This window comes from Hyla sarda, chromosome 6, assembly GCF_029499605.1.
Source record: "Hyla sarda isolate aHylSar1 chromosome 6, aHylSar1.hap1, whole genome shotgun sequence".
NCBI classification, from domain to species: domain Eukaryota; kingdom Metazoa; phylum Chordata; class Amphibia; order Anura; family Hylidae; genus Hyla; species Hyla sarda.
In genome coordinates, this window is record NC_079194.1 from 108,333,346 (window position 1) to 108,348,765 (window position 15,420).

General features: G+C 41.5%; 1 protein-coding gene across 7 annotated transcripts in view; it reads right to left on the reverse strand.

Moving 5' to 3' along the window:
• The window catches only part of FOXP1 (forkhead box P1), an 837,055-nt gene that overhangs the window by 263,084 nt on the left and 558,551 nt on the right, over positions 1-15,420 (reverse strand). For 4 of the 7 annotated variants that reach the window (XM_056524614.1, XM_056524615.1, XM_056524617.1 and 1 more), the window contains one exon: positions 9,373-9,450. The exons of the other annotated variants lie outside the window; for them this stretch is intronic. In XM_056524614.1, the coding sequence (XP_056380589.1) occupies positions 9,373-9,450 (78 nt within the window). The remainder of the gene's footprint in view (positions 1-9,372; positions 9,451-15,420) is intronic. 7 annotated transcript variants of the gene reach the window in all.

Below are 15,420 nucleotides of genomic sequence, written 5' to 3' on the forward strand. Positions count from 1 at the left end.
AACTAGAAACATGGCGTTATAGGATTATCACTTATTCACCCGGAAGTGGCAATATTTCCCAACTTGAAAATACAAAATTTTAGAAACCTCAAATATTTGGGATGGACACAGATATCCCTAGTTCAAGCTGAGAACTTTTAAATTGCTTTCCCACAGAGAACAGCTAATTCATTATTTTCCTAAATGAAGTCGGCAATGTAAACCATTCAGAGAAATGTGCTGGTTTCCGAACCTTCTAGAAATGAAAATCTTCCCTAAGCCAACTCTAACATGGCCAGCTGTTGTAAAAACATTCATGATTACTGTGCAAAAATCGATCCTACTCCTTGGCGTGAATGGCTGAATGCAATGCTGTCATAAAACATATCTAAGATAAATAGATAAGACAGGTAAGGTAAATAAATAAGGAGATAAAACAAAACCATGTTGTTCTACACCCTGAAATTCATTGCTGAATTCATAAAAACATTGTGAGCTACACTGGTAAAACTTGCTGGACAAGTATGTCAAACAAAGGAGAGCAAGTGGCTTCCTTAAGGGTGTGAACATGGGCACATTGTATATTACCGTATTGCCTTATACTGTAACAGTGGAAAAGTGCAACAGTCTTAGGGCAACACTTGAAAAAAATAGCAGTAAAAACTATTTCTAGGAACGCTGTGGACTGTTTCAAACAACAAGATTTTGTTTTGGGCCTATGGGGTCCACCCATTGCCTTTGGTAACACAGATTAAGGTTTTGATCTTGAGCATCTATATAGTCTTTTCCCAAAAGCTCATAAAAATAACAGTAATATACAGCTATGTAAGTGTCATGTTGTTGTCTTGAGATCATGGTTAACAAAAAAAAAAACAACAACATTAATTAATTTTATTGGAAGCACAAATCTAAGGCATTTATGGGTTATGACATTTTTTGAGGGTGGCTGGTGAATGGTTATCCATAAGGACCATAATTTTATACAAAATTCTCTACACCTTCTTCCCAAGTTGTCCTTGCTTACACTACAGAATTCAAGAAACTTTTTGCCACGTTCCCTAAAAATATGTTTTCTTTTCTTTTTCGTTTTGCTTCTTGGATAGACTATCTCTGTAGCACAGCTCCTTGTGGTGCGCTGTAAGGCAGCACTTGCAAAGTATGTGACTATTTATACCTCTACCATGAAGGACTACCTACTTTTACGCAGATTAATTCCATAAGTTCATTTATCTGGCTTCCCTTAATCTGACCTAACCAACATTTCAGCTGGTCTCCTCGTTTATGTCTTTTGGGTTTCAATATCATCGATATGCTTAAATACTCTCATTCTTCAGCTTTACGATGTATGGTCTTGTATGCCCTACAGCTGTATCATCACTCATGTCCTATCACCACTCAACAAGAATGAACCCAATGTTTTCATTTTCTTCTCACATAGTCTCTGGTGACCATATCTCAGCCTCTCCGATTCCTTAAAATTGTCTATAGATAAGTCTATTTTCACATTGTGTTAAACACTGCCTGTTCAAGGTAAGGACCAGGATTGGTTCCAAAGCTCACATTTAACTGATCCAAAGACACCCTTATCCTACCGGGGCCAAAAGTAAAAGTAATTACTTTTCTAAATGGAATATTAAAGACTTCCACATCATTCCATTGAGCTGGGACCAATAAAAAAATAAAAATAAAAGATGTAGAAGTTTGTATATACTGTACATATATCTATTTTCATACTGTGTTAAATAAGTAGTGACTCATGAAAGGAGTAAAGGAGTAGTCCAGTATTAAAAACGTATCCCCTATCCTAAGTTTCAGATCGTGGGGGGTCCGACCACAGGGACACCCCGCGATCTCCTGTACGGGGCCCTGGCTCTCTGGCCAAATAGCGCATGTCGACCACCGCACGAAGCGGTGGCTAACACGTCCCCTCAATACAGGGCTATGGCAGAGCCGGAGATTACCGAAGGCAGCGCTCTGGCTCTCCCATAGAGTTGTATTGAGGGGGCGTGTCGGCCGCCGCTTCATGCGGTGGTTGAAATGCCCCATTCCTGAAGACTGCGGGGGCCCCGTACAGGAGATCGCGGGAGGTTCCAGTGGACAGACCCCCCACAATCTGAAACATAAGTTTTTCAGAACTGGAGATCTCCTTTAAGCACTGCCTGTTTAAGGTAAACACCAGGATCGGTTCCAAAGCTTACGGTAAACTGATTCAAAGACAACATTACCCTACTGAGGCCAAACGTGAGTTAATTACTTTTCTAGATGGAATACTAAAGACTTCTGCATCATTCCATTGAGTTAAGACCAATAAAAAAACAAAAACAAAAGATGTAGAAGGTTTTTTTTTACATGGGACCTTATGTATGATGGATGTTACTAAGTGGCATAATTCATAGGCATATGTCAAATGTATACATCAGGGAGTGTCCCAACATATATATGCAACAGACATTGCCTAACCCAGGGTAAAAATAGCCTAATTGTTGTATCACTCCTTTGGCAAGGTTCACATTCAGGCCACAGCAACTGCCTTCCATCATCCAATGTAAAAATACCTCTTGCCTATTATAGTGTTTAACTACCGACAAGTGTTCAAATACATTGGACTATTACACCGCCCTCCTCTGAGATATTCATACAATGAGGCATCACTCCATTATAGGTTTCATATACTACTCAATTCATACAAATCTTTAATTCCCCATGTTATCAATGCATCATTGATAGAAACCCTACTATAACTATCCAGAATTACTATTCACTACACTCCAGCTTTTAGTTCGGTTTAGTACAAAAAAGTATGATCGTGTAAGATCCAGTGGAAATAGATAAAGGGGTATAATATAGACACAGTCTTTCCCTTGAAGCAAAACAATTAAAAATCCATAAATATTTTTTCGTTGCAAAAAAAGGAACATTGCAGATGAGGCCATGAACTTGGTATAAAGTTTGTTGTTGCCTATTTTGAAGGTATTTAGGTATATTTTAAGCACTATATAGGGACGACCATCATTCACACCAATCTCTGTCCTCAGTAGGGTCAGATGAGGGCATTAACTTGGTATAAAGTTTTGTTGTACTCTGAAGTATAAACAAGGACAACATGGGAGGAAGGTGTGGAGTGGTTAGTAATATATTATGGTTCCAATGGAGCGCCACCCATATGCCAATCTTAAAAATATAAAGGTGGTAAATAGCTGAAATGGGCACCACTGTCCACTGGCCTTGTTCGAGAAAACCAATACATATGTGTTGCCCTAAATTCTAAACCTTTCATGAGATCTACTAACAAAAGAAAACATCTTGCTTAAACTCTTGAGGATGGTTTTATCATTGTAGCTTGTACACAACAGTGAATTTCTGTCAACTGCACTTTGCCTAACACGATTCCTGTGTTATGCCTGGCAGTAAGTGGACGAATCTAACTCAGCATCAACTAAGCAATTCTGTTAACATTTGCCCCCGAGCGTCTCTCTCTTTGTCCAGTCCCTGTCTTCCAACAGATGTCATCCAAGTCAAATCAAGCATAAAATAGTCATAAATATTCCTTTCTGGTAGATTTCACATTCGTATGTCATGCAGGGACATGATATTTTACTACTACCTCTGGGGAGTACCTAATGTAGAAAACAGTTACTTGTACCAAGAGGCTTGTCTTGCAGCAAAAAGCAGGCAGTCTTCGCTCTTGATAGACTTCAAAAAGACACAAGACCATCAGTATTATGATGTTTTCTTTGTTTGATGCCCCCCTATCCTCCCCAACCTTACCCTTCCAGACATATGAATGATTCAGGTCTCAACGAAGACCAATTCTGGTGCATAGCATAAAAAATAATAACAATAAAAATGCTGTAAGGCTTAGTTTTCCGCCCCAACAACAGTGTCAGTCACGTCAAGTGTTTAGTGTAATAAAAAATAAAAGAAACCTTAGGCCTTAATTAGGGAAATTCTTTTTTATTTTATTTTTTAAACCCCTGTAAGCTCAGTGTATTTTATAAAATGCAAGACAGCTTTTTTTATATATAAATTTCAAAATGTTTGAGCTTTTAAAAAAAAAAAAAAAAAAAAGCATTACTTCAAGGGGCTATATCACATGTAGTTAAAACAATAAGATGGATTCAGGGTATGAATTTATTCTTAACACTAATTTAACATTTGTACGTGAAAGAGGTGATCGCTGAATGAATCCAGTTAGAGCGTACAGCTTCATAACCAACAGAGTGTGAAGAAAGGGTGCAGGGGAAGGAGAGGTTAAGAGGCAATTAATTCTGACTACTTAGTAAAAAGAGCCATTTCAGTGCAGTCACATCTATATTTACACTGTTTTTGGGGATGTAAAATGAGGTCATTAATCACAGCAGAAATCAAAGACAAATAAGCATATGCATCTGTTTCGGGAGCGATTTCCCTTTCTTTTATACCATATCAACCCATACCACTAGGATTCAAAGAACGATCAAATACAGTTCGGATGTTCTTGAAGGAAATGCTCCTGCTTACTGTGCAACATATTCAGGTATTGATACATTCCATCAACACAGATGAATATTAGTCTAGAAACAAGGTCTTTGTGCTTGAGGTGCCAAATAAGATACCAGCATTAATAAGTAAATGAGACCCACAACACTGGAAAGAAAGTCAAAGACCTTTTTGACTTCTTATATGAAAAAGTAACCTAATAGTCCCCTGTGGATTTACTATATATGGTCCCCCATGTAAAGAATGTACATGGACAGTCCAATAGCTCACCATACTGAGCTCCTAAAAATCCCTCTTAAATGTCCATGAGTCATGGAATGCTTTAGCTTAGTTCCATAAGGGAATCTAAAAAAAAAACTGTGGTCTCCAAACTGTGGACCATTAGATGTTGTAAAACTATAAGTTTCAGCATTCCCAGACAGCCAATGGCTGTCCAGACATACTAGGAGTTGTAGTTTTGCAACATCTGGAGGTCCACAGTTTGGAGACCATTGCATTAAGGTATTTATATTTTGTTGTACATATTTTTGGGCACTGTATAGGGACAGCCACCATTTGCATCAGTCCCTGTCCCTAGGAGGGTCAACTTTCATAGAAAGCTAATTAACCTTTCAGTATAATATTTAACCCCTTAAGGACGCAGGACGTAAATGTACGTCCTGGTGAGGTGGTACTTAACTCACCAGGACGTACATTTACGTCATAAGCATAACCGCGGGCATCGGAGCGATGCCCGTGTCATGCGCGGCTGATCCCGGCTGCTGATCGCAGCCAGGGACCCGCCGGCAATGGCCGACGCCCGCGATCTCGGCATCTGCGGCAGTTCGCGATTTAAATGAACGATCGGATCGCCCGCAGCGCTGCTGCGGGGATCCGATCATTCAGAACGCCGGACGGAGGTCCTCTCTCCTTCCTCCGTCCGGCTCCCGGCGTCTCCTGCTCTGGTCTGTGATCGAGCAGACCAGAGCAGGAGATGACCGATAATACTGATCTGTTCTATGTCCTATACATAGAACAGATCAGTATTAGCAATCATGGTATTGCTATGAATAGTCCCCTATGGGGACTATTCAAGTGTAAAAAAAAATGTAAAAAAAATGTAAAAGTAAAAGTAAAAAAAAAGTGAAAAATCCCCTCCCCCAATAAAAAAGTAAAACGTCCGTTTTTTCCTATTTTACCCCCAAAAAGCGTAAAAAACATTTTTTATAGACATATTTTTTATCGCCGCGTGAGTAAATGTCCGAACTATTAAAATAAAATGTTAATGATCCCGTACGGTGAACGGCGTGAACGAAAAAAAAAAGTCCAAAATTCCTACTTTTTTAATACATTTTATTAAAAAAAAATTATAAAAAATGTATTAAAAGTTTTTTATATGCAAATGTGGTATCAAAAAAAAGTACAGATCATGGCGCAAAAAATGAGCCCCCATACCGCCGCTTAAACATTGCTACTATAACCAATCACCAATTGAATTTTCTAATGGGAAAAACATTCTTAAAGGGGTACTCTGCCTCTAGACATCTTATCCCCTAGCCAAAGGATCTCTGTGCAGCACCCAGCATTCGTTTAGAATGCTGGGTGTGGGTGGCGGGGGTCGAGATGTCATGACCATGCCCCTCGTGACGTCACGCCACACCCCCTCAATGCAAGTCTATGGGAGACTTGCATTAAGGGGGCGTGACATGCCGTCATGAGGGGGCGTAACATGCCGTCATGAGGGGGCATGGCCAAGATGTCATGACCCCCGCCGCCCGCTCCAAGCATTCGGAATAAACTGTTCCGAACGTTGGGGCAACGGACTACCCCATTAAGGTTGATTTGGGGAGAGCTTCATCTGAAAGCTTGATAAGAACAAGAAGCCACAACAGTCTGAAACTTTTTTTTGATCATATATAAAAGAAAAAGAACCCATGACTGGACTATTACGGTAGGTCAATTCAAGTTTTGGAATAACATTATATGTATTAGCAATCAAAAAATTCCAATAAACACTTTTAATGGCACTAACATGAATATATAGTGCCAACTAGGGATGTCCGATACCATTTTTTTAAGACAGAGTACGAGTACCGATACTTTAAAGGGGTAGTCCAGTGGTGAAAAACTTATCCCCTATCCTAAGGATAGGGGATAATTTTGAGATCGCGGGGGGTACGACTGCTGGGGCCCCCTGCGATCTCTCTGTACGGGGGCCAGGCTCTCCGGCCAGATAGCGGGTGTCGACCTCCGCATGAAGCGGCGGCTGACACGCCCCCTCAATACATCTCTATGGCAGAGCCGGAGATTGCCGAAGGCAGCGCTTCGGCTCTGCCATAGAGTTGTATTGAGGGGGCGTGTCGGCCGCCACTTCGTGCGGAGGTCGACACGCCCCCTTCCCGCGGGCTGTCGGGGCCCCGTACAGGAGATCACAGCGGGCCCCAGCGGTCGCCCCCCCCCCCCCCCCCCCCGCGATCTCAAACTTATCCCCTAGGATCCTTATCCTTAGGATAGGGGATAAGTTGTTCACCACTGAGTTCACCACTGGACTACTCCTTTAATTCTAGTACTCGCCGATACCAAGTACGAGTACTTATATTTTAAAGGGAATCTGACAGCAGGGTGACGCGGTTTCTGTCGCTGTTTACCGTATGATATGTCGGTCCTTGTTGTGTACAATGGAGGCGGCTGCTGTAGTATGAGCCAAGATTTCTCTCTTCTCCATTGGGCAGAACAGGGAATTTGCATTGGCGGTGAGACCTATGATTACATGGTGAGCAGCGGTAGAAACCGGGTCACCTGCACCATCTACCTATAAATTCAAGTTAGTGCAGGTGACTCTGCAGTAAGATTGTCTTTATAGTAGGTAGTGCTCCCTTGCAGAAATTAGCAGCAGCCCCCTGGCAGTCATTAATAGAAGCCCCCCCCCCCTTGTAGACACCAGCCCCCCTGTAGACCACAGCCCCCCTTTAGACAGTGGACCCCCATTTAGACAGCAGCAGGGCCCCCTTTAGACAGCAGCAGGGCCCCCCCTTTAGACAGCAGCAGGGGCCCCCCTTTAGACAGAAGCAGGGGCCCCCCTTTAGACAGCAGTAGGGCCCTCCTTTAGACAGCAGCAGGGGTCCCCCTTTAGACAGCAGCAGGGCCCCCCCTTTAGACAGCAGCAGGGGCCCCCCTTTAGACCGCAGCAGGGACCCCCCTTTAGACCGCAGCAGGGGCCCCCCTTTAGACAGCAGCAGGGCCACCTTTAGACAGCAGCAGGGGCCCCCCCTTTAAACAGCAGCAGGGGCCCCCCTTTAGACAGCAGCAGGGTCCCCCCTTTAGACAGCAGCAGGGCCCCCCCTTTAGACAGCAGCAGGGGCCCCCCATTTAGAAAGCAGCAGGGGTCCCCCGTTTAAACAGCAGCAGGCCCCAGCATTTAAACAGCATTAGGGCCCCCCGGTAGACATTAGTAGAAGCCCCCCTCCTTGCAGGCAGCTCACCTCCTCTATCGGGTGCTGCCGCTCCCCTGTCCCGTTCTCCCGTCCTCCGGTCTGCATCATGTCGTCCTATGGAGGGGCATGTGACATATATGTCACTCTGCTTCCTCCGTAGCGTTACGCCGGGAGCAGGGGAGGAGGCGGAGTAACGTGTGAGTCACATGCTCCTCCATAGGATGATATGATGCGGCCCGGAGGACGGGAGAACGGGACAGTGGAGCGGCAGCAGGTATCGGGCATGGTATCGGGGACATTAAACGAGTCCCCGATACCATGCAAATAGCTAGTATCGGCCCCGATACCGATACCAGTATCGGGACATCCCTAGTGCCAACCTAATTTAATTTCATCATATTTAAAGAGTACCTGTCACCCAACTAAACTTTTAATATATTGTTCCTTATGTAATTATAAGACACTTTGCTATTTACTTGATGTTGAAATTCTTAACCTTTATATGTTTTTAATGTCATTGAAAAAAATGGCCACTGGGTGGCTCTGTTCTGTTCCCTGTGCAAGTCAAACTGTTAGTTTGGTCTCCTCCTTGACTTGCAGAAGTCCAAACTCAGAAAGTGCGTGCGGGACATGGCGAGACACAGCACTCACAGGCTTCAGTAATGTCACGCCTGCTGGGGAATGCCCACTTTCTCCTGCCGGGAGCTCACACAATATGAGCAAGGGAAAAGATATGATACAGAGCTTTTTAAAGCTTGGAAAAAAATTTAAGGGCAGAAAGGGTGTTAAGAGTAGTTAATAAATATAATTGGAGTTAGTTTACAAAATATGGTTTGATGAAAGGTACTCTTTAACTCTCCTTTACTATGTGCCAATTTAGGGCCAAACTAAGCATGAATGGTATACATTTTTTTCTGACGTGTTAGCTACAACTCCATGCTGATCCTTCTCATCAATTCTTCATTGTGAGGAGTTAATGCAAGATAACTCATGGTATAAGCGAGATAAATAAACTTGAGCCACAATTCTATGTTGTCTATTATAGACCCAGATCATCACAATACATCCCATATACCAATTTTATGTAGTATTTTTCATCCAGTAACATACACCTGTATGACGAGGGGGGGAGAGCAGACTAGCACATTTTCAGAAGAGAACTATGTAGACGTGCACTTTAAGACATTCAATTATGGCACCCTTAACCCTTGCTATGCCTCAAGGGGACTGTCTAGCACTGCGTAATCATCCCCTCAGGCAGTGACTGGGTTAATCCTGAGAGACATTTAGATAAATAGAAGACATGAGGTCCCCAGGACCCATTCAGTAGGCTCCCTCACGTTATTATGACAGAAAACTCTTTAAGTACCATTTTCAGATGTTAAATCATCGTTCTTGCAGCACGTATCCTTCAGGCTCCCACGGGAACAATATCTAAAGACAGCATGCTAACAAATTCAATCCAGTAAACAGGCTCTCGCTCGCGCTTGTTGTCTACTACCTTTGCGTTCCAGCTCCCAGTTCTGTCATCCATTCTGTGTCTCGGCTTTGATGTTAAAGACTGAATGAGTGTTGTCATCTATTATCCAGAGTGTACATGGAAAATTATAAATAAAAAATAAAAGTCACTTCTCACTACACTGCTTTTGCATTAGAAGCGTGAAAGCTTTGTTACCTCCGCAGACCCTACAGATTCTTCAGTGAATAGAATATTGCAATTTTAATATATCGGCTCTACGATAGCATAAAGAACACAATGGATATATGCACATAGCTGACAAAACCTGCACTGTACATGCATGTTCTTACATGGGCTTCCTCGACCAGAAATGGCCATAAACAGCTACATCAATAGATACTGTGCATCTGGCCAAGGCAGAACCTACAGTTTGTGTGTGAATATTGGTGCAGATCATGGTTAAAGGGGTACTCCGGCCCTAAGACATATTATCCCCGTCATGCCCCCTCCCATAGACTTACATTAAGGGGGCGGGGTGTGATGTCCCAAGGGGGCGGAGTCGTGACATGGTCGTGAGTCTTCAGACACAGAGCGATCATCAGTTCGTGCAGCTGAGATAGGTGGGTGCTGCAGGAGAGATTGTGGGGGTCCCCAGCGGTGGGACCACCGCGATCAGACATCTTATCCCCTATTCTTTGGAAAGGGCATAGGTCTCCTTGACAAAAAAAAAAAATCCTTAAAAACAAAAATCTGAATGTTGTTAATCGGATCTTAGTAGTGCAGCCTTAAGCTTTGGCCTGTAAATTCAAGGGGGGGGGGGGGGGGGGGGGGTTGTTGTGTACCAGGTTGATAGCCTCAATCATACTAGCATGGAAAGCCCCTTTAAGGTCAGACTTTGATGTTATTTCAAGGGCTAAAAACACCCAATAATGGCTAAGAGCAAAACATTGGACTTTTCTGAAGTGGCTCCTATGAGCCCTGCTATGAATCCAAAAGAACATCTGTGGAAAGAGGTGAAACCTGCGGTCTGGAGACGACACCATCACACCTGAGACAGCTGGAGCAGTATCTTATGAGGAGTGGGACAAGATACCCTGAGACAAGTGCAGAAGTGTCATGAGGGGAGATTTATCAAAACCTGTGTATAGGAGGAGTGGTGCAGTTACCCATAGCAACAAATCATCTGGCTTCTTTTATTTTTCAGAGGTCTTCTTAGAAAAGAAAGAGGCAATAGTGTTTGGTAGGTGCAGCTGCACCACTCTTCCTCTGCAAAGGTTTTGATAATCCTCCCCATTGAGGGTTACAGAAATCACTTGACTGCAGTGACCGTCTTAAAAGACTACGCAACAAAAAGTTTAGGGTTCCATCATTTTTGTCCAGGTCAGTTTCATTAATTTATTTTTCAAAATGATTCTGTTAAACCACAATTTAAAAGCAATGTCTGATTTTTATCAGTTTTCAGTTAATTTTAATTCATCAATACTTTGGTCAGTTGCAAGTTATTTCAGGGATTATTGTGGGTTTTTCTCTCTTTACAGAAGAATACCAACAATTTTGTCCACGTCTGTATATATCTACAGTATGATTATTATTATTTCACAGCCATGAATATCATCCAACTTCTTCAGGCCTGAAGATGTCAGTGCAACATTTGAAGAAAAGAATGAGCCATTGCCTTGGACTGCGTCTGGCAGTCTGTTCTTTGTCCCAATAAGAGATATGTTTGTATTCTCCAACAACTTGCACTTTATCAGCCTTTTACTGCACAACGCTGACCACATCCGCAAAGGGAGATCCCATGGTGTGATAGTGCATGAACTATCCACTTCTCACACTGACTCATGGCACAAGCAACTCCCACAGATCTGTTACACCGACCATCTATAGGGCAATTACTACTTAAAAAATATATTAATCAAATCAAAATAATGTAAGCAGCCAGATAAACAAGTGATAGCCATGTGAATATTATCTCCAAGTCAAATCCATTGTATTCAAATTTAGTGGGATATAAAGGTTAATATTAGGGGGGATTACACATTTATTGTTGTGATTTTACACAAAATCGTGAAAAACACGTAACAGTACACTATACAATAAAAATTATGATTTATGCAGCAATACAAAAGTAATGATGGCAAAAATATATTTCCTTTAAAAGTGAGAACAAAATGCTTTAACCCCTTAAGGACTCAGCCCATTTGGACCTTAAGGACTCAGACAATTTTATTTTTACGCTTTTGTTTTTTCCTCCTCCCCTTCAAAAAATCATAAATCATAATTTTCATCCACAGACTAGTATGAGGGCTTGTTTTTTGCGCGACCAGTTGTCCGTTGTAATGCCATCACTCACTTTACCATAAAATGTATGGCGCAACAAAAAAAATACTATTTATGTGGGTAAATTAAAAAGAAAACCACAATTTTGCAAATTTTGCAAGGTTTTGTTTTCACGCCGTACAATTTATGGTAAAACTGACATGTGTTTTTTATTCTCTGGGTCAATATGATTAAAATGATACCCATGATTATACACTTTTCTATTACTGTTGCGCTTAAAAAAAATCGCAAACTTTTTAACCAAATTAGTATGTTTAAAATCCCCCTATTTTGAAGACCTATAACTTTTTCATTTTTCCATATAAGTGGTGGTATGAGGGCTCATTTTTGCGCCGTGATCTGTACTTTTTATCAATACCATATTTGCTTATACAAAACTTTTATTACATTTTTTATTAATTTTTTTGGAATAAAATGTTATAAAAAAGTTGCTATTTTGGACTTTTTTTTTTACGTTCACTCCATTCACCGTAAGGGATCATTTACATTTAATTTTATTGGAACGGATATTAACGCACGTGGCGATACCAAATATGTATATAAAATAATTTTTTTACACTTTTTGGGGGTAAAATAGGGAAAATGGGACAATTTACGTTTTTATTGGGGAGGGGGTTTTTCCCATTTTTTTTACTTTATTTTTTAGCTTTTTTTATTTTTACACTCTTATAGTCCCCATAGGGGACTATTTATAGCAACCATTCGATTGCTAATCCTGTTCAGTGCTATGTATAGGACATAGCACTGATCAGGGTTATCGTTCATCTTCTGCTCTGGTCTGCGGGAAGGTAGATCAGAGCAGAAGATTCCCGGAAGACAGCGGAGGCAGGTGAGGGGACCTCCGTCTGCCGTGCAGGATGATCGGATCGCCGCGGCAGCGCTGCGGGCGATCCGATCATCCTGTTAAGTGATCGCGATGCTGCAGATGCCGTGATCTGTATTGATCACAGCATCTGAGGGGTTAATGGCGGACATCCGCGGGATTGCGCGTGTCCGCCATTACCGGCAGGTCCCTGGTTGCGATCCACAGCCGGGACCTGCCGCGCATGATGCCGGCATCGCTCCGATGCCCGCGGTTATGCTCAGGACGTAAATTTACGTCCTGGCGCGTTAAGTACCACATCACCAGGACGTACATTTACGTCCTGCGTCGTTAAGGGGTTAAAGGGGTACTCTGCTGTAAACATCTTATCCCCTGTCCAAAGGATATAAGATAAGGTGTTAGATCGCGGGAGGTCCCGCCGTTGGGGACCCCCACATTCTCTGCTGCGGCACCCCAGTCAATCTGTGGATGGAGTGAACTTCGCTCCGTGCCCGATGACTAGTGATACCGGTGGCCATGCCCCCTCCATTCACCTCTTCAGTATGAAGCGTGATGGCTATGTACTAGCCGTCATGCCCCTCCCATAGACATGAATGGATGGGGTGTGGCATGACGTCACGAACGCGGAAGCTGCAAGCCTGGAGACCCCCGCAATCTAACATATTATTCCCTATGCTTTGGATAGGGGATAAGATGTTTATAGCGGAGTACCCCTTTAACTCCTTAAGGACACAGCCCATTTTGACCTTAAATGGGCACTCTCATTAAAACTAATTTTTGCTATTGCACTCCTTATGGTAAATAAAAAGTATTTCTAATATACTTTGTTTAAAAAAAAAGAAGTTTTCTATGTTTGATTTGTGCTTTAAAAAGCTCAAGAGCACATTTTCCCCCATCTCATACACAGACTTTGGACCGAAGCCCAAACACAGGAAGTGCAGCCTGGAGTGCTGAGGTAGGTGTGTCCAACCAACAGCTTATGGCAGTTAAGTGTGAGAGGAGATATGACTCCAGGCTACACTTCTTGTGTTTGGGCTTCAGTCCAAAGTCTGTGGATAAGATGGGGGGAAATGTGCTCTAGAGCTTTTTAAGCACAAATAAAACATAGAAAACTTCATTTATAAAAAAAAAAAAAAAAAAAAAAAAAAAAAAGGATATTAGAAATATTACTATTTACCATAAGGAGTGCAATAGCAAAAAAAATTTTTAATGAGAGTTACCCTTTAAGGAACAGCCAATTTTATTTTCACATTTTCGTTTTTTCCTCCTTGTCTTCTAAAATTCATAACTCTTTTATATTGCCATTCACAGACCCATATGAGGGCTTGTTTTTTGCATGACCAGTTGTACTTTGTGGTAATAACCAAACCCCTGGGCTGTAGCCTGGGGTAAAAAAAAAAAAAACCTCTATAAGTAACACACTAACCTTTATTGTGTGATTATACAAATTTGTAAATTCCAAAAAAATATGTTAAAACTGATACCAGAATTGACCAAGGTATATAAATATAACGTATTGGGAGTTATCATTCCCTGGAGAGAATGTGCACGGCCCTGCAGGGACCGCTATATTACTTGGCCATTTCTATAATCACTTAAAAGATCACTATATTTCCAGCCTCTACATGTTTTGCTGTTACCAAAGCCTTTTCAAGAGGCAATTGCACATTCTCTCCAGGGAATGATAACTCCCAATATGTTATATTTATATAACTTGGTCAATTCTGGTATCAGTTTTAACATATTTTTGTTGGGATTTACACGTTTTTATAATCACACAATAAAGGTTATGTTTTAGGGGTTACTTATAGAGGTTTTTTTTTTTTTTTTTACCCTGGGCTACAGCCCAGGCGTTTGGTTATTATTATTAGTTGGGCCCCTTGTTGCCCTTGGGTACAGTTCGTGTCTATCAGTTGCACTTTGTAAGGATATCACTCATTTTACCCTAAAATGTATGGTAAACCCCAAAAATTATTTTTTGGTTAGGGAAATTTAAACAAAAATCATAATTTTGCTAACATTTTTCACGCTGTATACTTTATGGTAAAACTTACATGTTTTCTTTATTCTCTAGGTCAATACGATTAAAATGATACCCATGGTTACATACATTTCTATTATTGTACTGCTTTTAAAAAATCTCAAACTTTATTTACAAAATCAGTACGTTTTAAAATTGCCCTATTTTGACCACCTCTAACTTTCTTATTTTTTGCAACATGATCTGTAGTTTGTTTTAGTACCACATTTGCGCATATGTGACTTTTTAATCACTTTTTATGAAATTGCTTTGCAGTTTGATGTGACAAAAAAAGCAGAATTTTTTTTTTTTATGTTTACGTCGTTTGCCATAGCGGATCATTAACATTATAATTTTATAGACATTTACACAAGTGACAATACCAAATATGTTTATTGTTTATCTTTTTTTATGCTTTTGTGTATTAATATGGGGGAAAGGCTTTTTCAATATTTTTTCCTACTTTTTTAAACTTTTATTTACATTTATTTTAAACTTTTATAGTCCCCATAGGGGACTATTTATAGCAATCATTAGAGTGCTAATACTGTTCAGTGCTATGCATAGGGCATAGCACAGATCATTATTATCGGCGATCTTCTGCTCTGGTCTGCTGGAAGGCAGATCAGTGCAGAAAACCCCAGGAGATGGACGGAGCAGGTGAGGGGACCTCCGTCCGCCATCTTGGCTGATCTGATGACGCGGACAATCAGATCAGACATTCAAAGTCCTGCATTGCTGCAGATGCCGTGATCTGTATTGATCACGGCATCTGAGGGGTTAATGGCAGACATCGGCTGTGGGGTCCATGGCTGCTGTGTATAGGCTGGAGTTGTGGTTCAGGCAAATGGCTGATCGATATGGTATTGATAACCTATCCAAGGGATAAACCATCAATATGTTGTAA